This window comes from Temnothorax longispinosus, chromosome 8 (genome assembly GCF_030848805.1).
Source record: "Temnothorax longispinosus isolate EJ_2023e chromosome 8, Tlon_JGU_v1, whole genome shotgun sequence".
Taxonomy (NCBI): Eukaryota; Metazoa; Arthropoda; class Insecta; order Hymenoptera; family Formicidae; genus Temnothorax; species Temnothorax longispinosus.
In genome coordinates this window covers 6,080,524-6,108,087 of record NC_092365.1, presented here as the reverse complement: position 1 = coordinate 6,108,087, position 27,564 = coordinate 6,080,524, and the positions used below count along the sequence as shown (strand labels likewise).

Below are 27,564 nucleotides of genomic sequence, written 5' to 3'. Positions count from 1 at the left end.
TTTCCATATCGATTCTTAGATTTATTCTGCGACAATTTCTCATAGTCCCATGGCCGAGTTTGCCCTCTTGGGAACGTCTCCTGAAAAAATCGCAAAATATTCTTATTGTATTGTTATATAATTATAAGTCTCTAGGTCTAGGCATAAATTATAATAGCAATTATTATAATTACATAAATGTGTTGAAATGTATCGAGTTGTGTTAGCGCAGATGTGTGTGTGTCGCAGCATCTTTCCAAAAAGATTGCAAGCAGTGGGCACGAGCATGCACCCATTGTCAGAGATCTAAGATCACAAGACACAACAACTCGCCAGTTGGAAACTTCAAAACTCCGACGAGGAGATTTGAACACATACACGTCGACCTGGTGGGACCTCTCCCAATGTCAAAAGAATACAAGTATTGCCTAACCATCATCGACCGATTCACACGTTGGCCGAAAGCAATCCCGGTGCCCAACATAACAGCAGAAACAGTAGCCGAACACATATTTAAAGAGTGGATAGCTAGGTATGGCACTCCAACCCGGATAACGACGGACCAAGGACGCCAGTTTGAAGCAGACCTCTTTCGAAGACTAACACGCTTGACTGGGTCCAATCACATCCGAACGACAACCTACCACCCGGCAGCTAACGGGATGGTAGAGAGATTCCATGGACAAATGAAAGCGGCTATAAAGTGCCATGAAACCACACACTGGACCGAAGTATTACCAGTAATACTAATGGGCATCAGGGCAGCTTGGAAGGAAGACCTAAACGCAACTCTAGCCGAACTAGTGTTTGGAGAATCAATCCGCCTACCAGGACAATTCCTAAGCACGCAAGAGACAACAAATAGATCAGACACAGAAGACCTGTTAACGCGATTGAAGCAAACAATAAATCGGCTAAGCCCGAAAATCAAACGTCATGGCCAAAGATCCACATTTGTCTTCAAGGACATGCAAACAACTCCAAGAGTGTTCCTAAGGCATGACGCGCCAACGGGAGCATTGCAACCTCCGTATGACGGCCCATACGAAGTGGTAAACTGAGGCGAAAAAATTTTTAAACTAAAAATTAATGGCAGAACTATCAATGTTTCAATAGATCGCATCAAACCGGCCTACACCTTGGAGGAGGACAGCCACAGCCAAACAACCAACGGCAGAGACCAAAACCAGAGCCGGGAGAACATCAAGACCTCCGGTCCGATTCAACCTCGCCTAACCGGGCTCACCCTCAACCAAGGGGGTCCTGTGGCGGTCTTCCGACCACACACACTCTACCGAGCAATTGGAATAACGAAACGCGCGCGCGCGCTCACCGATCACGCGCCGAGCGCGTGGGCCCGAGGTGCGGCCCGCAAAGCTATACGTGAGTGCCGCCAACAGAGGGCAGATTTTCTCGCGTTTAATTTCCAACCAAGGAAGTATATAAGGCCTCGCGGCGACGGCCTAGACAACTTTCGACCACTCTACGAGCTCTTAGCCTAGAGTGGAAGAAGTCTTTTGATACGGCTTGCCGTCACCTTGCCGCCACCAAAGCTGCGACCACCACCGAGACGAGCAGCGCCACGCCACTTGCCGCCACCGAGACATCCTCAGCGGCCCCTGGACCACAGTCCAGGCCTACCGTGGAAGCTCGTCTCGCTCCATCTCTCGCCGGTGCGACTGACTCGCCCTCCACGCCAGGTCATCTCTACGTGAGAGTCCGGCGATACACCTCTCCTCGGCTGTCGTGGACGGTGCCTCCACTCTTATCGCCGCTGCCGCCGTCGCCTGCAGAAAGGGTACACCAGGGGACGCAGACCATTCCCCCGGCACGCGTGCACCGCGGTGTGCAACACCAGCCTCCACGCGACACCAGGGAGGTACAGACCGACCAGGAGTGGGAGATCACAGGGCACTCAGACCGACGATCCACCGCTCGAGTCTCAGGCCACGCAGACCGAGGAGCCGGAGCCGTGTTCCACTCCACCAGGGACACCACCGGCCTGGCGGGAGTCCACCATCTTCCGGAGGACGCGAACTCAGGCCGCCGTCATCTGGTGTGAGCGCATCCAGGAGTGAGAAAAGACCAATCGGCCCTTTTCAGGGCCACCGCACAAGAAGAGTCTAAACGGCCCTTTTCAGGACCACCTTCAACACACTGACATATCTGTAGATAGGGAATTAGAAATAAACGACTTATTTATTCTACACACCGTCTCTCAGCTCACTCGACGTTCCTACACACGCTGCGGCGTCTCCTACTCTGCGGAGGGCACGCGACGCCCGTACGATAAGTGACAAGCGGCCACAAATTGGTCACAATTTGGAAAGATGCCGTGTTGCCATGCGAAGAATCTATTAGAGAGTCGATCGTCTAATGACAACAGAGCGTTAATTTGTAGAGAGTCGTTTTTCGAAAGCAAGCGAGCAAAGGGCGTTCGTTGCCCAGGGAACAGTTACAGAGAAGCCTTCGAGCCGAGAAGTCGAATTGTAACGTTTCGCGTCATGTGTAGTTTCGGAGTTTGAACGAGGCTCAGCCTCAGCGTAGATCGAGCGAGAGTGTTAACGTTCCTTTTGTATCTCTCATATTCTGTTATTCTCATCCTATAATAAACATTATACCGTTCTTATATCCTTCGAAACATTGGATACCATCTTCATTCCTACATAAAGTAAGGAAAATAATTTCGTTCTCCGCAAATGTTATATTTTAAAGATACAATTCGTGTATATTAAAGATTTTGCATTACTTAATTCGACGTGCAAATGTCAAGTTCTCAGAGAAATCCCTAACAGAATTTTGATAATTCAAGAGTTAAAATTAAAGGGTCGAGAACTCACCTCGTACTGCTTATCGAGTAATTCTGATTGTATCGTCTGTCTTACATAATCTTCGAAATCTTTCACCTTTACTAGCGATGTTATTTTTTCTTCCTTTTCGTCTTTCTTTGCGATGGCGATCGGCAGCACTTCCGGAGTGGTTGCCCGCGATAGAGATTGTCTGTCAGAAGGAGTTGACAAATCTTGCTTTGAATTCGATATCACGGACTTTGTTTCTTGTTCGTAGTTCTCGATATTCTGTGACAAAACCATCTAGTCTTGCATTAGCTGCTTAGACAATTTTTCCCTTCTTCTGTAAAATAGAAATCATATGTCGGATTGACGTAAAATAAATGTAAAATTAATCTGCCATCTATTGAAATTTTATTTGTGATATCAGCAGATAGTTTTGTCTAAAGTGCTTACACAACAAATATTAATAAATATGGTCATAGGCAATATTACTCTATCTTCTAAAAAAAAGTGAAGAACACTACCTTTGATACAGGTAATAAACTGCGCCTGCCACAACGAGGAATAATATAATGGGTATGATCCACAATTCGTGATGTTTCGGCGGAACCTCACCGACGCGGATGTCGGATTTCGTAAGAATGATTGGCGCGGTAGACGAATTTCGTTCGGTTACGATAATCGCTATTTCATAAAACTCTTCAGGTTTTAATGGACAATTCCTCACATTGCCGTAAATTTTATTGTCGCCGATACTAAATCGCACGCCAGCGAGTTCTCCGGTCTGTCACAATTAAAAACATAGATATTTGATTCCAAAGGTACATATTAAGATTGTTGCTACTACTGCAGTAATGATTTATGTAATTTATTAGTCTTAACTTAATCACATGAAAAACATTTTCATAGCTAGCTGTGTTTTCGCCGCTAGATTTATTATTTAATCATTATTGTGAATTTATTCATCGTAAAATATTCACGCATAGAATTTGCGAATATTTTGTACATGTACCGAAACTTGTGCAGCTTGCCAAGCGATTTCGTCCATTTTTACGCCTGCTAGCGCTCGCAGATTCTCAGGTACTTCCGAATATTGCTCGCAGAGATTAGGACCCTTTACAACGATGTGCATCGTGCTGTCTTGAGTGTCGTTTAAGACAGACGGTATATTTAATAAAATCGTGGAATCAAATTTGTCTACCATAACTTTTAGAGCGCCTTCAAAGACTGCGGTTGAAGGCGTATGGATTTCCACAAAATTTTCTCTGCTAGACTTGTATTCAACTGTCACAGCTTGAATATATATAGATGACGTATTGCGTTGACGACAATAAGTACAATTGTTTAGTATAGTTACGCGTGTATATTGTGTCACTGGGTATTCCAGTATTACATTAGTGGACAATCGGGAAATGCGCCTTCTCAGGTTTGAGGAGATTTCTTGTATCCGTATACGAAAACACCTCAGATGACCACCTGTCTTCCAGAGATGGAGCCACTTTAAATCAACCACGCTGTTATTGTTGACTGTAAATGTATAATTCCCAGGTGCGTCCGGCGCTAAAATATATACATCAGAACAATAATTAAATTCATTTTATGTTTTGAGAAATTTCTAAGAAACCACTAAATTATTGTTTATTGCACGTAACACAGATTAAACAGCTATAACGAGAATAGAGGAGATTTTAGCATTTCTTATAGGTCATATAGTAGGTGTTCAAGGCAAAGATATGTTATAGTCGCAGCAAAAAAAAGGAGAAGCAAAAGATAATAAAATATATTGTGTTATAATTTTTAATTAGTTTTGATTTCAAGAAAATTCATAATGTATTAAGCTTTAATAAGTTTTTTCAAAATTATTTATTAAACATTTTACTTGTATTACGAAGCATATCGTCAGTTGCGAAAACTGCAAGGCCTGGTTGCGTAACGTTTACATTGTACGCTACAACCTACAATATTTTGTATTGCGCAATTTATATATATATATATAATTTTTCTTGTCTATTACATTATAATGTACATTATAAATATAAATATAAATTAATAACGTTTACTAGACGTATCGAGAATAATCTTAATATTATTTTACCTTCATTTCAGGAAATTGTTTAACAATTTTACATATGTAAGCATCCCACAAGTCACAAGACTCATTGATTCGAACTTGAACAACTAAGCAACGCCGGCTATTTTTTTTACACAACTGGACATCATAATTACGCAATATTCCATTGAGAGGTGGAAGTGGACTTTGCCATCTTAGGTGTATCATAGCAGGCGTTTGACGAGTATCAATCTCGACAACCTCAAAATTTGTTACTCTGGGCGGAGCTATTAGTTTGATTCGTTATAGTTATAGAAAAAATTATCAATTATTAAAAACTGTTAAAATGATCATTATATATTAATAATAACATGGTTTACCTGCCGGCGGAGTTTCAAACTCGCATTGTTGATAAGCGGAGGCATTTTCTTTGCTCCCGTACTTTTTTATTACATAAACTGTTGCCATATATCGTTCAAAAGGATTTAATTGATTTAACTCGAGTTTACAGTTTTGAGTCTGCTTCGTCAGGTTGAAGTTTTTAACAGCGTTGCTAATACCGTGTATTTTTATTCTCGCTATTAATGGTCCTGAAATTGTAGTGCAATCTTCGGGCGGACGCCATAACAAGTTCCAACCTTCTACTCTCAACTGACTAAATACTTCTGATGGTATCTCTATAAAATATATCGTTAATTCTTATTTTCTGTGTGATAAACTTTTATATGTGTAATTTAGATATCCAGTATATTACCAAAAGCATTATTAGAGATTAATAAACAATTAATTATACGAATTAGCCAGCGTTCTCTCTGTAACATTTACGATAATTCTAATAAATAATGTAATGTACATATACCAGATTGTATTGTATTAAAGATTGTCTCTGCGATTGCGCTGGAATGTCGTGAGTTATGAACTATAACCTGCGCACGATACAATGTGTATGGATGTAAGTCTGGAATTGTGATCGTTGGCTTTGTTGTAAATTTTTTAATAATGTGATTATTCGGCGTAGGTAATTTTAAATCCTTACAACCGTAGTATTCTATAATCTGGAATTAATATAAAACATCTGCATATAAAGTCAAAGTACGTAAAGATGAAATATCTAATATCGTAATTAAAAATATATAGTTAAAATTAAATGTGTACGTGCGATCTCTTTTAACGATGCGCGCCACACGATATAATATTGTAGGATTCTATCGGACTTAAGATAAAACAAGATTGAAATTTAAAATTTAGTAATCTTATTTGGTTTTGATAAATTATTAATTTTTTTGTATATACATATATATATATATATATATATACATACATATACACCATCTTATGTCCCCCTTTGAACCAAACAACTTTTGTCTGAAACAATTTTTCCAATCTCTTTTACTTTAAGAGATATTCAGCTGAATCACTTAAAATGATACACCCTGTATATATAAAACTTTATTACCTTTAGTATTATTTCATATCGCACTATTTCTCCGTTCGGTTTATTTGGAGGCCTCCAAATTAGAGTGAGTTGTGTATTAGCTGATAACATTTTTTTAAGATCTACCACATTAGATGGAGAACTATGGATATTTATAAAAAATATTTATTATCCACACATGTATATGTGCAACGATATGTGCAAACAAACGCCTTTTTGAAATGTTTTTAACGTATAATCGAACTTACCACCTTCAAGTGTACGAATTTCCTTCGAAAATAATTTTTTATTATTATGAAAAATGGTCACATCAAAAGAAGTGTATGACGGCAAATCTTACAATTTATATGGGAAAAACGAAGCTGATCTATAAAGTATGTTCTCACTCGTTTCTATATTGCGTACTTCCAACAAATACCAATTTGCCGGACATAAATATAATTGCTATGAGAAGAACAAAAAACAAAGATAAATTTTATTCAATTCGAAATACTATTGAAAATGTGCAAATGCAATTATATATAAAAATTAAAAGATATCTGAATCTAGATCTTTAACATAAAACATCTACATACGTTTGAATTGATTTGCCAGTCAATTATCATGCCATTTTCTTCGGGAGTTACATCAAAGTTTTCAGCCGCTATATTATTGTGCAAAAAATCATTAGAGCAAATCTTATATTATTTGTAGAACTAGATAAAGAAACTAAAATATTTTATTATGCGTTTAACAATAATAACAAAGATATAACAAATTTTCCATATGCAATATGATATTTTTAATGTTTTTTTGGTCGTCTTACACATATTACGTAAAATTGAAATTATAAATATAATAAAGTTATTGATAATAAGTCCTGAGATAATGAGTTTTGAAATAATTTTTATTAGAATAGTAATAAATTAATTAACAAATTATATATAATAAAACATTGTATAAACTAAATAAATATCGACTCACGATTGCACTTAGTTTCAGCTACTTGCCAATCACTATATACTTGCACACCAGCAATATCTAAGCTGATACCGACATGATACGTAGTTCCAGGTTTTACATTCTCAAAATAAGTTGTCAATTGTGTCATATTTCGAAATAGTTTGTTCCACGATTGCTGATATTTTATTTGTTCCTGTAAAAATGTATCATAAACTTGATCTCTTTATTTTCTTTTATTATCAAACATTTAGCGACATTCAGATATTTGTTTTCATTGCAAATTTTATTTAATTACTAGCAAATTATAGAATAATTTTTTAATATTAATTTAAATATTAATCAAAGAATATTATAAAAATGATATTAAATTGTTACTTGAATGAAAAAAGAATATAAAATCGATATTTTGTCATATTCGTCCTTCCATGCATGTTATAGGGACTGTAGCCAAAATGGTCGTCTCGTTTGTAAAGATCGTAGATACATTAGGCTTATCTACGAATGTGAAATGATTAATATATATTTATACTTTCCTCTAATTATGAGAGATATTTGTTTGATAAGTACAATTAAAAGCATGCTATGTATCAAGAGATTGTTACTTGTTTGACATAAAGGTGGTACATAAATTCCTTTAGCATTGTTGCAACCATTAGAGCACACTCCAGTTACTTTATTACATTGTTTGTAAAGACATAAGCCGCATGTCTCTTTGCAGCCATGACCATAGGTATGCGATGCACAAGCTGAAAGCTCGAATATTAAATGTTCAAATATTTTATACGTAAAAGTAAAATTAATAAATCGGCTTAGAAATTACTTACGTATAGAACATGTATCTCCTGAGTAACCCGGAGCACACGTACAACCACTTTCGTAACAAATTTCGGTTTCTCGACAATCATAGTAACTATGTAGGTCATATTCACAGGAAGACAAACATTGCGGTCCAATTTTTCGTTCAGGACAATTTACGTCATCTGAAAAAAATTATATGTATTTTAAAATAATATCTTCAGCTTGCCATGTTAAAAATGTAATCAGTAAAACTGCGACTTTACTTATTTCAATTACGCAACATAACAATTGTTAATACATACCTAGATTATATATGTCTTTATTTCAGCTATACGCCAAGAAAGGACTTGGTTTACAATTCCACTTAACTCACACATCCATCCACGCATCAAACAACATTCTTCTTTACAAACAAGCCGCAATACATTATGATTTATTATTTACAATCGTTATTTTTTTTGTAGCATTCCTCTCTCCTTTTCCATAATCTATTTAGCACCTTTCCTTTTTCCATTCTAAATTTGTCATTGCATATATTCTCTAATCGTTTTCCGTTATTCCTACTTAAATTATCAAACCACATACTTGTGATCTTGGACTCGCTTATACAAATGCTCTAAATTGTCCCTACCTGACTTACAGAATCTACACTTCGTATCTTCTTCGTCAAGCCAGTATTTATTCGCGTCCTCAAAATTACCGCACCTTAATTTTACCATCGCTCTAATCTCGTCTCCTGTTTTCACTTTATCCAAGTTCGCTTTTAATAATAAATAACTCGGCGTTTTGTTTGTCACCTCTATATCTTTGTACCTTGTATTATACCTTGCCTCTACTATTTTACTGTTTATTATTTGCCCTTGAATATCCTGTTCCCTTATTCTTACTAAGCCTTCAGTATTTTTACCTTCATTATTTAATTCTTTTATTACTTTAGAGCTTCAACCATTGCTATTATAAAACCTTTCCCGTTCCAAATTATATAAATCCTTTTTCTTTTTATCTCTTGTGTCCTTTTCATCCCAACATGCCTTTACTAAACTTCCATCTTTTTTTCCTCTGCTTCTTTTCTCGAACCTCATGGCTCTTATACCCCAACAGATTTTAAGTTTCTCTAATCCTAGTTCCCTTAGTATTACATACCTCGGTGTGCAAAAATCTAGTCTAAATATCCATCTTACATAATCTAACATGACTTTTTTCAACTCCTTTTTTTCACTCCACCCCCATATCTCTGCTCCGTATTCCATCACACTTTTCACTAGGTATTTAAAAAGCGTCCATCTCCTACTAAAATCATCTTTACATAATCTTTCTCCTAAGCCCCAGACCCTATTTGCAGCGATCCTTCCTTTTCTTTTCAGCTCTTTTATATGATCGACATAATTACCTTTCTTATTAAACGTGAAACCCAGGTATTTAAACCTATCTACTTCCTCTATTATTTTTTCGTCCCATTTCCATGTCATTCTGCCTTTTTTACCTTTACTATTAAATACTAGCACTTTAGTTTTTTTTGTATTTAATTCTAGCTTCCTATCTTTTAAGAATCTTTTTAACATGCTCATCATATCTAGTAAAGCCTCTCTATTTTTCGCTACCAAAACCATATCATCCGCGTATGCTAATGACCATACTCTCACTCCTCCAAGCTCCACTCCTCCTATACCACGCTTTTCTAAAACTTTATCGATGTCTGCGTTGTATAAATTGAACAGAGCGGGACTCATCACACAGCTCTGCCTTACACCTTTCTTCGTCTTGAAGCACTTTGTGAATCCATCCCTCGTCCTTATTGTCACCTCCGTCTCTTTGTAGATTTCTTTTATCCTGTTTATTAAACTGCGATCCATCCCTTTCTCTTCCATTATCTTCCATAAAATTTCTCTGTCAACGTTGTCGAATGCTGCCCTTAGATCCACAAACATTGCGAAAATCTTGTCTTTCCCAGTTGCCGCATTTTTCTCCTTCTCCCTTTGCACTATATGGTTCAAGATAAATATATTATCCATCGTGGACCTCCCTTTCCTAAAGCCGGCTTGGCTGTCAGGTATCATTCTTTTCCTCTCCATTATTTCCTCCAATCTGTTCCTTAGAATTTCGGCATATACCTTGTATGCAGTGCACAGCAACGAGATCCCTCTGTAGTTTTCTGTTCGCTCTTTATCTCCTCTTTTATATAGGGGGACAATTATGCTTGTTCGCCATTCGGTCGGAATTTTGCTTTCCTTCCAAATGAGCTTCAGCAGATCAATTAGACCTCCTCTTACCGCTGCGCCACCATACAGCCATGCTTCCATTGGGATTCCATCGACACCTGCAGCTTTGCCTAGCTTCATGTTCCTGACTGCCCTCACTATTTCCTCTTCTTGCAGCTCTCTATCTGTATCTTGAACCTGCTCTTCATTTCTTTCTTCTGTTCCCATGGCACGCATCTCCAACGCCTTTTCCCTTCCTACCATCTCGGTCCCACCTAACAGCTCCATGAAATAACTTCTCCAGTTCTCTTTCGGAATATTATTCTCTTTCCATTCTTTTTTCTTTCTTCGACTGTTTATATAGTTCCAAATTTTCTTTTCGTCCTTCAGTTTTCTTAATTCCTCTTCTTCCCTCATTCTCTTCTCCATCCTTTTGCTCTCTAACCACCCCTTCAGGCATTTCTTTTCTTCCAAATAGTCTTCCTTACTTCCCTTTCCACATCTCCACCTTCTGTACTTTCTTTTCACCTCCCTCTTCTTTCTGGTACAACTCCTATCCCACCAATCTTTGTGCTCTATTTTCCTTCTCTTCTTTACCTTAATATCCTTATACATTAAGGCTCCAAGGATTCCGTTTTTTAATTTCTCCCATTTCCTATCCACCGACTCCATTTCCTGGTCCTCGGTTTCATTCCATACCTCCGTCCTCTCCCTGTATAATTGCCTTGCCTCTTCGTTCCAAACTATGATCTTCTTTGACATATTCCGTTCTTCTTCTTCCTCTTCAGTACACCCCTCCATTTGTCTCGTATTCTCCTCTTCCTCCAGTACCAAGGTCAGAGGCAAATGATCCGAGTCCACCCTGTCCCCTATTCTAAATTCCAACACTCGCTCTTACGCACTATCGTTTACAATTGCATAATCAATTACCGAGCACCCTCTCGCACCCACATACGTATATTCCCTTTCCCAATCCCCCTCTGTACATCCGTTTAAAAAATACTATCCTTTTTCATTTATCATATCCACAAAACTTCCGCCGCCATTTCCTATAACTTTATCTTTACTCTCTTTTTCAAAGTCGTACTCCTCCTCCCTACCACCTCCTAAGTTTCCTATTCTAATATTAAAATCACCTTCTGTAATAATATCCTCTCCTTCGCATCCTTCGCATTGCTCCGTTATTTTTGCCATTATCTCTTCAACGTCTTTCTTTGCTCCTACATTGTATACTGTAAAAATATTTAGCCCTTTTTTCTCTTTTACTATTCTCGTTCGCGCAATTCTTTCTGTAATCATTGTACATTCATAATTCTTCACTTCCGCCATCCAGCTTTTTCTAATACCTATTAGTAATCCTCCCTTCGCCCTACCCTTCCTTTTTTCCTTTACAGCGTTAATGTTTTTCCAAATGTGCGTTTCTGGCAATCTACCCTTAATTCTATCCCATCCCTTTTCCTTTAACCATGTTTCACATAGTCCTATAAAATCGAAACCTACTATGTAATTCCAACAATCTTTGTCCTGCCTCTTTATACCTGCTACATTCCAAAGAATTATTTTTCGCCCATTTTTTTTCTTCATCTTCTTCACTTTTCCATCCTTCATTCGTGTTGTTTGCCTATTGTCCTCTTGCATGCCTCGACTTACTGATACTCTTCTCCTAACTTGGCAGTCCTCTAGAAATTTTCCTTTTCTATTAGCTTATTTTCTTTCTCGCTCCATACATACTTTCTACCTTAAATACATACCTAGATTTATATCCGGTTTAACGCGCAATAAAGGATTCACAACAGTGCGTTCATGATAAAATATTTTTTGACATGTCACATTCGGCCAAAAATAGTGATAACGAAACTTGTCCCAATCTTGATTAGTAATCATAGCACCTTTTCTCAAAGCTTCTAAGAAAATAATGGAACAAATTATACATTCAAAAAGATAAATTGTTGGAGGACTTTTACAATTATTTAACAAACGTGCAAAGCACGTAATTGGTAATTAGCATTAATAACAGCCCAAATAATGTAATAAGAAAATAAAAAATTACGAGATTCGCACCATTTTGGGGGCATTCACGAATGTTCGCTATCGCCCATAACGGATTCAAGCTTTGCTCATTGAGTTTAGAAATCAGTTGAATTATAACCTTATTATAACTATTATAATCGGTTGCTGAAATATTTGTCGTGATTTTGACAGACGCCACATAGGTAAATTATGAACCCTGATTCTCGATGTTCCTTTTACTATTACCATTACCAATTCTTTATCGTTAGTGAAATCACGCAACACTATATGTGCATCGCATTCGATGCAGAGACCAACAATTGTACGCATATCATTTTGTTATTAAATTGGAAGGCGGGACTTGTTAAGACTGCACTCTCGACAGTTGTATGCAGAAAGTCATCTGAAAAAAAACATGCTTTTATATAATTTGTTTTTCGTTACTTGATACTGAATTTAAAAATAATTTTGACACAAATTAATCAAAATCTGTACTCACATATATGAAATCGATATAACATCGTTGTGGGACTTCTAATGAACATGTAATAATTATTATGTGAGTGTAAGCTATTTCTTTCCTCGTCTGTATAAGTCATAATAATCTTATCAGTATCATAAACAATTATTTTTCTCATCGCAGAGTTCCATGTAATAATAAACGATCTCCATTCACTTTCAGACAATGGTATGTGCTGCATTAATTATGAAGTTATTTAATATGCGACATAAATATCTTGCGACAATTTTTGCCGATTTAACATAAGGTGAGTATTTCAAAACTGATTGTATCATTTATTCTATTATATCAATCATGATCGTTTAAAAATTATCTCAATTTCAGTCTCACGTTCTTTAGACTTGATTTATTGTGAGTAAATTTCACATCTCTTTGCCGGTTAATTCCAATTCTCATTTCTAGTCTGAATATTTTGTAGATTATAAAATATCTGCAGAATTTTTCTGTTACTTTTTCTTGAATATTATCTATCACTATCTATCACTATCTGTATACATTTAATTTTTCAATACTTATCTTATGCTTGTCGGTAAACTTAAGATTACTTAATTTATCTATCACTTCGTCGCTGAACATGGCTTAAAGCTTAGAGCCGTAACGTATGATTTACAATTTGTATTAAATCATTAATTAAATGTTACATAGCATAAACTTTGCACAACCAACTACGTTTAACTCTCAAAGTCCACTTTTTTGTGTAACTCGTTAATTTTAATATCGAGAGTCTTTATTTAATTAATTATTCACGTTTTTACTATACATAATATGTAGAAACGATACTTTAAATAGGAGAAGCACAATGTATATCTTTTTACCTCGATGCTGTATAGTGCTTTATCGCAATCTGAACCTTTGGGATATTCTCCAGGTATTGGCACTCCCTTCACGCATTTTCGTATGACGGACTTTGTATTGCCCCAATCAGCCCAACCTCCTATTATAATCCAATAGCAAGGATCTCTGTGATAATCTTTGCCGTTGCAAATTATTATATGTACATCGTGGGATACACGAACCGAAAATGAGACCTTTACATCGGTAGTTAATCGGTAGTTATCAAAATTTACATCATAATAAGTATCTCGAAGAGTTGCATACTGTTCAAATTCTGAAAATATTAAATGTAGGTTACTTGAAGCTATCATAAAAGTATATTTCAATTGTTTGTATTATCATAATGCATTTTATAATATCACAATCTTTTGTCAAACTGCAAAGCTTTTACCTTCCCATCGTTGATCGAATACCGGACCCATAGGTGTTTTAAAAGAATTTGTAAGACTTCAATTGTTTTTAGTCCATGACTCCAAGCAATCTTTGTTTGCGTTTATTTTGCAATCTATCTCATTATTTCTGAATGATTTATTTAAATCCTGAAACTCTGAAATAATGCGCTTGTTTATAATAAGTGCATTTCTGATTAATGTGAAAATAATTGAATGTTTTATGACTAAGTCTATTTATGTAAGTATTTGATAAGGATTTTAGATTTAACAAGAATTTTAGTACACATGTAAAAATAATGAAATGAATATTATACTTTTAATTGTATTTTGCTTTTCAAGCTGTAAAAATACTTATTTTAATTGTGATTTAATTGTGATTTTAATTGTGAATAAGACTTACTAAAATCGTTTTCTTCTGCATTATAATATTGCCAGATTAAATTGTAGTTCCACACAAGAGCTCCTCCATCATCCTCTGAGAGGCATATCAATTTTACTTTGCTGGGATTCAACGAAAATGACGATCCACGCAATACGGTAACTTTTCCGAAAATATGCAATATCTGACTCGCGAAGATGAAGAACGCGAATATAATTAGCGCATTCATCGACGCTTTTTTCATTGTTAATGAAAATATGCAGTTCTTCTTAACACTAACGAGTATCAAAATGGAAGTAGATTAAACAACATAACAAAATAAATATTATATATCTAATTAATTACGTTATTTCATATAGTGCCACTTCAACAAAATTTTCACCGAGTGGGCTCTAATGATAAAGTCCTGCTCATCGTGCAATGCACTATACATTTAAATAAAATAATCCGCGTGAACAAATCACTTTCCTTTATTTGAAGACAGTTTGCACTTCAGTCACTACAAGTCAATTTAAATGATGAAATAATAAGAGAATTAAATTCTTATCGAAACATTTTGTATCGTGTTCGTATACACTGTTCAGTCTGCCGGACGACATGCAATAACTGGTGGAAAGGAACTCGACTTCCTTCTAATAAATCCGCGATAACAGATTCCGTATCTACTAAAAGCGCATGACGCATCAGGAAATAACGATTCCACAGGATGTCTATAACATCATTTTTATATTAAACTAGAATAAATCAAAATAATCCTATGAATCTGTTCTATATACGTTACACAATTAAAAGATTACAATAGGTGAATGAAATAGTAATTAATAAAAACTAATAAGTTGCACGTTTACATATCATACCCCGAAAAGAATAGTGTCACAACTCAAAAATGTACAATTTTCAGGAGAGAAGAAAAATAAATTTCATTTTATTTCTTTTAATTGTGAGATAACTAACGCAATTACAATTACAACATGTTGTTATAATGAAATTGATATTGGTTCTTGAAGAGGTCTATTATGATTCACTTGTAAATTCGCTTATTACACTATTCATCCAGGAAACCACAACATAACCGGTTTAAAAAAAATAACGACATCTTTGTCCTGGATTTCGCATATAGTCTTGTGACACTATTATACTACATAGATAAAAAGTACACTTTTTATGAGCTTAACTCGAAAAAGTTTTGAAATTTTTTGAGTTGTTACAGTATTCTTGTCGGGATGCGATATGTCAATATAAGTTTTTCTTGATAGTGATAAAACTGTATTATATATATGATAAGACTAAAATTGTAAATCATCTTTCAGTTCTTATATAGAGATCAAGAACATAAAATTCACATAAAGGTAATACAACACATTAAATCGATTATATAAATAGATTAATTTACTACTTTTATTTAAAGTGTTGAAAATTATTTTTTAGAAATTCTAAAAACGTAGAAATATTACTAATTTAATTATTGCTTGAAGTTTAGAGGTATAAGAAAAATAAACTGCTCTTAGGTGACATAATAAATTTAATTATTTATCTCTAACTTTAGTATAATATACAATAACTGATTATTGTATTTAATAAATGTTAGGCTTCAATATATAATATAATATAATTTTTAGACTCGCAAAATATTAACATGACGTTAGTACTTCGATTGTAACATTGCTATTCCTTTTACAATCTCTTTTCCCTGATAATTTTTGCTTCTTTGTCATGATCTTTGATGTCGCGGTGGTTACCCACAATACCAGTGTATCTCTGTATATGTTGAAGACAATCCTCGACGCACCGCTTACCACCAGGATTTTACAATCGATACTCACGTAGATGATAGTCAAACTATTGCGTCGCGACGTCCCTATGCGTCAGAAAAATTTCTTTAGCAGGGACAGTTCTTAGTATTTCTTTTATTCTTTTTGTAAATAAGATTTCTCGTTAAAAACAAGTTAAAATCAAGGAGTCGTGAACTCACATCGTACTGCTTATCGAATAATCCTTTACCCCCTGTCTAACGTAATTTTCGAAACCTTTCACCTTTACTAGTGATGTCATTTCCTTGAAAAGCTCGTGTCGCACGATCTATAATTCGTGAAAGAACTTGCGAATTCTCTGCTCATAAGTCCGTCGATACATCAACAGAGATGTTTTAGCATTCTGGCTCGCCGTTCGACAGTATTATTTTTATCGATGCTATCATGGGGACATATAAATATAATTAGAATTATTCGAAATCAGTTTAGGAGCTTTAAGGTCGCATACTTTAGAGTAGAAAAAATTCTATTACTTTCTTCGAATTTATTAAATCGTGTATTTTAGAAAAAGATTTTTTAAAGGAAATATTAGAAGGTTTGTTAGAAAAAAGTCATCGTATGCCGCAAAGAATGCATCCATTATTTGCTTTCAAAAACGTACTGATAGTAAATAATATAATGCATATTAAATAATATATGTATAATATACGTAGAATTGAGCCAAATGGATACACGCTGTGCAATGCCGTATCTATTTAAATTGCTTTGAAAAAATTTTTATTGTATAACTCACATTGCGCATTTACTCCTATAATATTTGTAAGAGACTAAAAATATGCGTATCTTTATTTTATTTATCTTATATAAGTCGAACTAGCAATTCTTATAATATGTGCATTTATTCCTACGAGAAACATTTTAAATGTTTGAAAAACAGAAAAACTTTAGGCATGACGTATCTCCCAAAATAGAAAATCGTTATTTCAATGAGAATGCATGTGTGCGTGTGAGTATATCATTAAAAAAAAAAACTTGCGCACTAGTAGTTTAACTTGTACAAAAATACACTCGCCGTAGTATTTAGTTTATTCGACTCGTTTAATTAACAGTTTTCAAGTCGATTTGTGTTCAATAATAACATTTATAAAAATGATTGTATAAAACAGTCGTAATAGTAGGGTCTTGCATTTTTCGGAATTTTTCGATCAATTGATCGTATTTTGCCATTTGTCGGAACTTCCGGAACGACGGTAACATCATCGCAGCCATAATACAAGAATACCTATTATCAGCCTCAATGAGGCCTTCCATGATGCTAAACGGGACTTCGTCATTTACGTGGCACAACAAGTTCTTGAGAATCTCAGTCATGATCGAGATTAATACCGGCGAGAAGATATTGATTAATTCGAGCAACTGTTGACCGATTCTCAAACCAAAGGATTCCTTGCTTGAAGATTCCATACATTCTTGCAACGTTTTCGCATAGAATAACCGCAAATAAGACCTCGCATCCTGCATAGGTGACAAGTCAGATGAAAATCTCATTAGCATACAATCGATGACTTGTGAATTAATAGACGTGTCCCAATCAAAGCACGTCCGAACGTAGGCAGTGACGAAATCATTTATGAGTAAACGCACAGTTTTGTTGGTTATAGACAGAAGTGTGAATTTTTAAGAGATTGAGGCACGTTCTCATTGACGAAAGATATCTTGCGCAAGACATTGATTAATATTTTAGAACGCGCTGCGTGTTTGTCCATATCCCTTGGGAAAATGTGCAATATCAGAAAACGTCTCGCTCTTTCAGATACATAAGTATTGACGTGGAATAAATATCTTTGAAGTATATTCTCGACGAATTCTTCGGACAGAAGGTTGGAAACCGTTGAGTTAAACATTGCCAAATATTCAACAGTATATTTGTTTATCTTCTCGACATCTAATCTCATTTCTTGAAAATTATCTATTGTTTTGAGCCATAGATCAAGATATTTCATGACATATTTGTCGGGGATGTCACGAAACAGCTTCATTTCCGAAAAGAACCCTTCATCTTCGAGATTCAACGTCGACATGGTTTGACAATATAGGGACCAAGTTTCGAGTTTTGGCTCTGTAAGGAACAATTTCTGGGCCGCTTCGAATAAAACTTGTCGTATTGAATAATGGTTCTCGGTCGTCCACGTTTTCTGGTAGAAATCCATAACAAGGGAATACAAGATATTTAAATACAAAGTTTACATGTGTATTTTTTAGTGGTCACAAAGAATTACAGAGGTAACAGTACAAAATAAAAATATTTTATTAAAATACATAAATTTTTCTTGTAAAAAAACTTGGCGCTGCTAGACCTCGAAATTTTAAATAAATAAGGACAACAATAAATAAAAATAATTCAGAGAAGAATGCGATAAGAGTAATATTAAATGATTATCAGCGTGGATGTGCGAGTGAGTGATATGGGTGTGCGTGACGACGCGGACGGCGGATAATGCGGCTTATAATTAAGTAGAGGATAAGTTTATTAATTTATTTAAAATTTCGAGGTCTAGCAACGCCAAGTTTTTTTACAAGAAAAATTTATGTATTTTAATAAAATATTTTTATTTTGTACTGTTACCTTTGTAATTCTTTGTGACCACTAAAAAATACACATGTAAACTTTGTATTTAAATATCTTGTATTCCCTTGTTAAATTTAAACACAATTTAAAGATTTTTCAAAGTAGTGCAACAATTATTTTTTGAGGCAATATATATGTTCTCTCTGTAATTGGCGCTGTAATTTAAAGAGATATCATTTCTTTTTTGTAATTGTAATAGATCACTTGAAGCGCGACTCTTCTTTTTGATAAGGTAACATAATTTTGTGATGTGTCTTGATAGATCACTTAATTGGGTTATAATTTTTCGGAAATAAAGATACTACTGCTTAGTTTTTTTCGAGATTTTTCGAGATATAAAGATTACGTCTACCACTTGTTACTTAAATTTTTTCGAGGTATTACTTACCCAGTATTGTGTGTTCATTTATTGCATGTTTTGTTTGCTTGCAAATAACATTATATATATATAACTTTGCGTGTTTCTTTATTGCATTTTGTTTATTTTCAAATTATATTGTTTAACTTATATTATATTTAATAATGTATTGATTGTATTGTTGCGTTTTACATTTTACTTTTAATTAATGGCAACATGTATGTGCAATTTTTTTAGTTGCGTTAATATTGATATTGTGTTTTGATATTATGCGTTCATATTGTGCGTTGAAATTATGCGTTACTATATATGTATTAATATGTGTGCATTAATTGACTTTTATACATTACGTTACTTATTAAATTTTATATTGTGTATGTTACATAAATTTATGTATTCGTGTGTGTTAAATATATATATGTATGTATATATGTATGTATATATATATGTATGTACGATGGTGCATGTGTATTTGTAAAGGCATGAATACTGTTAGTGATACATTTAATTAATTAATTATTTTTTCATTTTTTTTTTTTTTTTTTTTAAGTTCTTACATGCCTCAAGGATGAATAATCAAAAGGTTATACGAATGAAAAACTTGGAGAAGAAATGGAGCTTATTAATATTACATTTTATAGATTCCTTGTTTATATTTTAAGTATTTTCTGTTCTACATTATTGTACGGTAATTATTGTAGCTTGCAAAAATAATGTCTTTTGAGAGAAATTATGCGAAATATATTGTACTTTTTATACGATAAAATATCCACTTGTCACAGATTGAAAGATGAGAAGCAGGCTGCTGCCATAATTGACAAAGTTCAAGAATATTTGGAGAGGCAAGGAACTATGTCCGAGCTCTGCCGCGTGTATCTTCGTAAAATCGAGCACATGTATTACAAATTTGATTCGAATGTTATGAAACAAAAGGAGGTAAATCTTGCAAAGTATATATATGTGCGTATAAAATTCTCCTATTTTATTAAATTGTCAAAATAATCAAATGTGCGTTAGGGTGAACTGGGATCAGACGCAATCACATCCGTGCAAGTTATGGAAAAACTATGCAAATACGTTTATGCCCACGATAACACTGATCGGTTGAGAACTTGCGCGATTCTCTCGCACATTTATCACCACGCTCTTCACGATAACTGGTTCCAAGCTCGCGACTTGATTCTGATGTCGCATCTCCAGGAAACTAAACAACATTCTGATCCAGCCACACAGGTTTGAATGTGTATCTGCGTTAACAATTATCTCGTTAAAACGTGTAAAAATAATGTATTTTATTTTTTAGATTTTATACAATCGTACGATAGCCCATCTGGGATTATGTGCGTTCCGTCGTGCGAATATTAAATACGCCCACAACTGCTTGGTCGATTTGATAGTGACGGGCAAAGTAAAGGAACTTCTGGCGCAAGGTCTGCTTCCGCAGCGACAGCACGAGCGTAGCAAAAAGCAGGAGAAGATCGAGAAGCAAAGGCAAATGCCTTTCCACATGCATATTAATCTCGAACTTCTGGAATGTGTGTACCTTGTTTCAGCAATGCTCATCGAAATTCCGTACATGGCTGGTATGTTTTCTGGTGTTTGATATTCTTTATATAAAATACATTTAGTGTATTTTTACGATTGCATAAACAATTACTTTCAACGTTTATCATACACGACAAATTATTTAATTCTAGCGCACGAGTTTGATGCGAGACGGAGAATGATTTCGAAGACATTTTACCAGCAATTGCAGTCCAGCGAACGCCAATCGTTAGTCGGACCTTCGGAATCTATGAGGGAGCACGTCGTTGCCGCTGCCAAAGCGATGCGTAACGGAAATTGGTCCGCTTGCAACGATTACATTATAAATGAAATGATGAACGCAAAGGTATTAGCGCGAGATTTACATTAACAATTTTTTTTCAAATGTAGAATACGATGTAGTAATTACTTTTTATTGAAATAGGTGTGGGATCTCTTCCATCAAGCGGATAAAGTGCGAGCTATGTTAACGCGATTGATCAAAGAAGAGGCATTGAGGACTTACCTGTTCACGTATTTGCATGTATATGATTCGATCTCAATGCCGAAGCTCGCGGACATGTTCCAGTTGAAGCGGCCCATAGTCCATTCGATTATCAGTAAAATGATCATCAACGAGGAACTTATGGTATTTTGGCAGAAATACTTTTACGTTGTACAATTATTTACGTAATATTCTTTATAACTTATGTACTTCCTTTTTTTACAAATTTAGGCATCTATGGACGACCCAAGTGGAACTGTAGTTATGCATCGAAGCGAGCCAAGCCGCTTTCAATCATTGGCTCTGCAGTTGACGGATAAAGTCAACAACTTTATAGATTCGAACGAAAGTATCTTCGAAATGAAGCAAGGTATGTATAGATGGATGAAGTATTTTTGATAATCTTTACTTTGATATATCATCAAGATTATTGACTCGAGTACTATAAAAAATTTGTATTTAATTTTAACAATTAAATAGATCAGTTTTTTGCAAAAATTAAATTAATTATATTCGTTCCAAGGCAATATGTTCTATTTAAATTGTTGTTTTTGTTTTTCATGTACTTATATTTTATATTATTTTTAACAAGACCTAAACAGACCTGACCTGACTTGATCCGACTCGATCCCAACTTTGACTAAAAATTAAATTTGTACATCGATTAAAAATTAAAATCATGAAATATTCAGATAGCTATGTATGTAACTTTGCATTGTCATATACTGACATATACCCTTGTATAGTGTTTAGACCTTTCATTATATTATAAAATATATTACTATTAATATAATGAAAGGTCTAAATACTATATATATATATAGGTACAATATGACAAAGCAAAGTGAGAATAAAAGGGAAAGAGGAGGAATTAAGTCATTAAGATATTCGATTACATACATAAAGTTATTTGAATATTTTATGATTTTAATTTTTTTTGTCGTTCAAAATACTTTAAAAATATTTATTCAAGATCACACACACACACACACATTTGAACTACTTTGCTGTAATAATAGATGTCAATGAAATATGGTTGATTTTTAGAAACTACTTTCAAACGTGACTTTTTTACAAAACCATAGATTTTATCATTTACTTTAACCCTACATATTTTCAAGTATATCTCATACTTTATTATATAATGCATAGTTAAAATAATCTTCTAGTTCATAATAAAAATAAATATTTGCAGGTAACTTCTTCTCAAAAGGAAACCAAGGCAATTTCCGCAATCGTCAGAGTTATAAGGTGGAAGCACATAAAATTGCAGGAGCCATGAGCAGAATGCAGAACTCATATGCGCATGCGCTATGGTATCTGTATTCTGCCCATGGCTTCTGAATTTTCAATCTACATAAAAATACATAAGCATAGTTTATGTAGATTGAAAATTCAGAAGCCACAGCCATGGGCAGAATACAGGCAGATACCATAGCGCATGCGCATATGGCTTCTGCGTTTTGCTCATGGCTCCTGCAATTTTATGTGCTTCCACCTTTATTACAATCGCCAAGGACGGGATTGGGGCCGTTAGAGACGCGATCGTGATCGCGATCGTGATCGTAATCGAGAAGAGAATCGTAATTATTAAGTACATGATAATACCGATATTAAAACGGTGCAAAATAAGAAATCAGAGGTCGAAACATTGTAATCGTCTAAGCACCAATACATAAATAATACCGATGACATTATATACAAACAACAACCTTTATAGAAATTTAATACTGTAAGTGATTTTTTGGCTAGTGATTAATCATTTAAAAGCACTATTAAAAGCACTATTAACAGTGCTTTATATACAAATACTTGCATATACAAATGCAGGATTGACGGTAACAGAGGTTTCGAGAATATGTCACGTAAATGTAAAGTATCCATGCATTTATGATTCTGTACTTCTCTATTTGGATAAGTTACACGTCATTAAACTCGTCTATATTGCATTATTTAATTTAATCATTAAAATGACGTTTAACGTATTGCAGAAGAGTACAGTATATCGAGTGCTGCAACAAATGCGAGTAGAAGGGCACGTGAACCCACGACCGATACCAGATCGACCGCGATGTACTTCCGCTGAAGACGACGAACTTCTCCGCAATTTGATGCAAGCGAACGGATTCCGGTCAGCACAACAGACGGTAGTGGAACATAATTTGAATTGTTCCGCGGAAATTGTTCGGCGTAGATGGCGAGAACAGGAATATCACCATCGTATCCCTGCTCAAAAACAAGCGTTAACAGAAAATCACCAAGACCAACGGATGGCTTTTGCCTTTGAACATTTGGCTTGGGAGAATGAATGGGAGAATACTATTTTCTCTGATGAAAAAGTATTCTCAATGGATGAATCTGGACGTATGACATTGTGGAGAACAAATGGCACGAGGTACGATGCGAATAACGTATATTTCCGCGAACAAAGTGGCCGTATCACGTTAGCGTTTTGGGGGTGCATGACCTCGCGCGGCCCTGGACCGTTGGTACGCACCACACCGCGTATGAACGGTGAGGAGTATGTCAACATATTGCGCACTAATATAATGCCATACGTTGCGGAAACATTTCCTGGTGTACCTCGTGTCAATTTTGTTCAAGACAATTCAGGAGTGCATCGATCGAGATTGGTTCAGGAATGGTTGGCCACACAACCCAACCTTAGGACGTTGGATTGGCCAGCCAAATCTCCGGATATGAATGTGATCGAAAATCTTTAGGGCATAATTGTTCAAGAGTGGAATCCAAGAATTCGGCGTACACGCAAGGAACTTGAGCAACACGTTCTTAATGTATGGGAGGGTTTCCGCTCAAGGCCCGCGCTATTCCACAATTTAGTGCAATCTATGCCCCAAAGATTAAGAGCGGTGCTAGACAACCATGGAAGTGTCACGCGGTATTAATACTATGTGGCCTTCCATGGATTATGCATGAATGAATGTTTGATATTGAATGATTATAGCTTGAACAATCTCGATGAAATATTATATTATAGTTTAATAATGTTTCTATATTTTAAAATATAATATTTCAATATTTATATATTGATATATTGATATATAATATATCAATATTTGGAATATTACCGAACAAAGGACAATTCGTTTGTTATAATCATAACTATACAGGCATTGACCCAAAACTCTCAAGCTCCTCAAAGCTTGATGAACGACCAATTTCAAATTTAATGTCTCCTCTGCGAAAGATAGCCCAGTTTCTCCGCACGAGCCCACTCGTGCGGGGGGTGCAGTTTGGAATATAAAAATTCCTGTGATCAGGTGGACTCGAACTCGGTTCCTCGGGATTACGAGTCTGGCGTTTTACCACAAGACCACACTGCCACCCCTTCCGAATTCCGGCACCCTAGGCACAGGGTGCCTAGGTGACTGCCCGTCGGTCCGGCCGTCCATCTATATTTTATTCTATATTTTATTCTATATTTTAAAATATAGAAACATTATTAAACTATAATATAGAATGAACGTAATGAATGAATGAATGAATTAATTAATTAATTAATTAATTAATATTGAATGAGAGCGTTCTAAGGTAAAAGCTATCCGAGGTAATTTTAAAGTTTATGCTTTTTTTAATTTCCACTACCGTCGTCATATGATCGGTCTCCTATATATATATATTTAAGAGAAGTTCTCACCTCAGGTAAGACACCGTACCTGAAACATATTACTCTTTGAGTAAATTACTTTGTAAAATTCAAAATAGAAAAAGTTTATAAATAATTAAATTGAGCTTATTTTTCTTCTTTTTATAGAATATATCAGGCAATCATACCTATATATGACTGCCTCTTCCTTCCACGGCCACTTACCTTCCTTCGATCGTCGAGCGCATCCAACGTCCGCGTTGATGCTCGCTATCGGCACGGGTGGATTTGCGAGTCCGAGCGAGCGAACACCGTCTCGTGCACCGTCGCGTCGTCCTCCCCAACGTTGCCGTCGTCGTCTTCGTCGTCGTCGTCGTCGTCGTCGTCGTTGGCGCCGTTCGCCCGAATGCCGAGCTGAGTGAACGCATACTCTCCGTCGCGCGGGGTGTTGAGCCTACCAGCTTGCGGTGTGTGTGCTATCGACGTGGTGATACCGCAACGAGAGATTGCAGTTATTCGTCAGTTATTCGTAATAATTATATAAATTAGATGAATATAACGATCACATAAATTATACAAATAATCATATGAATAATAATTGTTATAATTAATAATATACCAGCCATGCCGTTATCATGATGGTCCGCATAATCGGCGATGAATTCCTCATGGAGGAGCGGGACCGAAAGTACTACGCCGTGTTTGATACTGCACCTACTGGGCACACATTGAGGCTACTATCGTTTCCACAAGTGGTTGAAAAAGGATTGGGAAAATTAATGCGTTTAAAAATGAAGATTTAGTCCTTTCATCACACAGGTTCGAATTAATCCATGTTATTTCACCTAAAATTAATACATTTTAACATTAGGTATATCAAGTATCCTCCCTGAATTATTTAAATTGAAAAAAAGATTTTTTTTTTATAAGTTCGTTGTTGGGATTAACGGATTTTAATGTGGATACATTTTCCAATAAGATGGAGGAAATGCTTGCTGTCATTCGACAAGTTAACGAACAGTTCAGAAATCCACAACAGACGACATTTATATGTGTCTGCATAGCAGAATTTTTGTCGCTTTATGAGACAGAACGACTTGTACAAGAATTAACAAAATATGGTATTGATACCCATAATATTATAGTGAACCAACTGTTATTTTTGAAAGAGGGTGATACTCCTTGTCGGCTGTGTCTTGCAAGGCATAAAATTCAAGATAAATATCTAGAGCAGGTAATTAACAAGGTAATTAATTTGTATTTATAGCTGATATTTTAATTTGTTTTTCGTAATTTTTTTAGAGCTAAATAATTATTAGAGAATAATAATATTTCATTTTTATTGTTTTGTCAAATTCTTGAAAGATAAATTAAATAATTTTTTTTTCTTTTTAAGATAATGGACCTTTATGAGGACTTTCACGTCACGCAGCTTCCATTGCTAGAAAGGGAAGTGCGTGGAGTTTAACAGGTCAGGGAATTTTCGGAAAATCTCGTTAATTGTACAAACCTTAGCATTCTATGTAACAAATGTTTAATAACAATATAACTTTACACCTAATTCAAGATTTTATACACTTACAACATTGCGCGTTGGAAATTTGTATAAAAGAAGGTACACCTTTAATATACTGCTCGATTAAGATATTTGTTATTGCACGTGTTAATAAATTCAACGTTCAACATTCGCATGCACTTATATACTTGCAATATTTAATTTGTATAATACAAATAAGCTTAAATATATAGCGTTAACACTGCGATTTATTTATTTATATAATGAAACAGAATGCATATTGAAGACAGAATCAATCATTCAATTTTTCTTTGCCGTTATTAAAAATGTATTTATTAAATTACCGCAAGTTCTTTTCCAATTTGTAAGAAAGCACCTACCGCACGATCTATATCTTCGGTCGAGTGCGCTGCACTAATCTGAACACATATTCTTGCTTTATCTTTTGGTACCACGGGATAGCTGAATCCAATGACGTAAATTCCCTTTTCTGTAAAAAAAAAAAAAAATCATTCTCGTGCAATATAACAGAATAAGTCGTAAAACTTTGATAATATATTGTTACCTACGCTCCGTTCGCTATTCGTGTCGCGCGCACTCACGAACGCGTCCGCGTACTTCCGGGATCGCAGAAATAACTACTCTCGTTATACAAATAGGAACTTGGGTTTATTTAAACTCAGAACGGAATACAAGAGAGTTCTGGGAAACCGGACCGAACGATTCGAGTCACCAGATCAATCTGACAGGCGGTAATTAAATCAATAAATGTCCCGTTGTCAAGGGACCGCTTCACGATTTCTGCGGAATGACCGCTTGCTTCAGCTCGGAGTTAAAGGCCGTTTCAGCGTGGGCGTAACAATATGGTAGGTGTTGTATATTTTATCATTGATAGTTTATTTCTTTAAAGATTTTATAATTTATATGAAAATATATTCATACCCATCATTTTATCTGCAAATGTTGTTGCTAATTTTGCATCACCCAACATAACAGGACAAATAGGATAGTTATCGCCGCTGACAATGAATCCAGCTTTAGTCATCGCATTTCTGAAATGCTCGGTATTGCCTGCTAAACGATCCAAAAACTTTGTGCTGTCTGTTATAAGATCCATCATCTGTTAATAATGTATAAAGTAATGTTTAAATTAGAAAAGTTTAAATAGCACAATAAAAGTTTAATATCACTGCCGATCACTACGCATGCTGCCTGCTGCCCACCGCTTCTCTTCATCATCTTCATCACCCTCGTGAAGCTGGACTTCTTCACGTATTACACAGTGGCGATGGGTTGAGGTGAATCCCTCCGGGTCGATGCCGATCGACAGTGTCTTCATTTACAG

At 35.4% G+C, this 27,564-nt stretch overlaps 2 protein-coding genes, 1 long non-coding RNA gene and 1 pseudogene across 8 annotated transcripts; 2 read left to right on the top strand and 2 right to left on the bottom strand.

Moving 5' to 3' along the window:
* Positions 1 to 2: 2 nt before the first annotated feature.
* Positions 3 to 14,924, bottom strand: LOC139817832 (uncharacterized; annotated as a pseudogene).
* Positions 14,925 to 19,492: 4,568 nt separating this feature from the next.
* LOC139817874 (eukaryotic translation initiation factor 3 subunit C-like) lies at positions 19,493 to 22,455 on the top strand. Its single transcript, XM_071786156.1, has 7 exons — positions 19,493 to 20,003; positions 20,085 to 20,300; positions 20,371 to 20,650; positions 20,765 to 20,958; positions 21,037 to 21,240; positions 21,328 to 21,466; positions 22,292 to 22,455. The coding sequence occupies exons 1-7, from the start codon at positions 19,800 to 19,802 to the stop codon at positions 22,438 to 22,440; spliced, it is 1,386 nt and encodes a 461-aa protein (XP_071642257.1). The 5' UTR covers positions 19,493 to 19,799; the 3' UTR covers positions 22,441 to 22,455.
* A 526-nt stretch (positions 22,456 to 22,981) lies between these two features.
* On the bottom strand, positions 22,982 to 27,339 carry LOC139817876 (2-amino-3-ketobutyrate coenzyme A ligase, mitochondrial-like). 4 transcript variants are annotated; one of them, XR_011733319.1, is made up of 5 exons: positions 26,789 to 26,926; positions 26,600 to 26,709; positions 25,323 to 25,548; positions 24,929 to 25,179; positions 22,982 to 24,773 (listed from the first exon to the last, which is right to left on the bottom strand). XR_011733319.1 is itself a non-coding variant. In XM_071786157.1 (5 exons), the coding sequence occupies exons 1-3, from the start codon at positions 27,337 to 27,339 to the stop codon at positions 25,540 to 25,542; spliced, it is 297 nt and encodes a 98-aa protein (XP_071642258.1). In that variant the 3' UTR covers positions 22,982 to 24,773; positions 24,929 to 25,179; positions 25,323 to 25,539. The 4 variants fall into 4 exon arrangements, 1 of the variants encoding a protein (XP_071642258.1); XR_011733321.1 differs by having other exon boundaries at positions 25,323 to 25,417; XR_011733320.1 differs by having other exon boundaries at positions 26,785 to 26,915.
* Positions 24,638 to 27,352, top strand: LOC139817877 (uncharacterized). 3 transcript variants are annotated; one of them, XR_011733324.1, is made up of 7 exons: positions 24,638 to 24,759; positions 24,872 to 25,232; positions 25,326 to 25,522; positions 25,634 to 25,937; positions 26,100 to 26,318; positions 26,879 to 27,085; positions 27,216 to 27,352. It is a non-coding gene; the product is annotated as an uncharacterized lncRNA (long non-coding RNA). The 3 variants fall into 3 exon arrangements; XR_011733323.1 differs by having other exon boundaries at positions 25,683 to 25,937; positions 26,100 to 27,085; XR_011733322.1 differs by having other exon boundaries at positions 26,100 to 27,085.
* The last annotated feature ends 212 nt before the right edge of the window (positions 27,353 to 27,564 follow it).

Coding starts and splice junctions, on each gene's coding strand:
- LOC139817874 (XM_071786156.1), top strand. CDS start 19,800: ATGCGAAATATATTGTACTTTTTATACGATAAAATATCCACTTGTCAC. Junction 20,959..21,036: donor ATGAAATGATGAACGCAAAG/GTATTAGCGCGA, acceptor TTATTGAAATAG/GTGTGGGATCTCTTCCATCA. Junction 21,241..21,327: donor TCATCAACGAGGAACTTATG/GTATTTTGGCAG, acceptor TTACAAATTTAG/GCATCTATGGACGACCCAAG.
- LOC139817876 (XM_071786157.1), bottom strand. CDS start 27,339: ATGATGGATCTTATAACAGACAGCACAAAGTTTTTGGATCGTTTAGCA. Junction 26,710..27,161: donor ATTTGCAGATAAAATGATGG/GTATGAATATAT, acceptor TTTTTTTTACAG/AAAAGGGAATTTACGTCATT.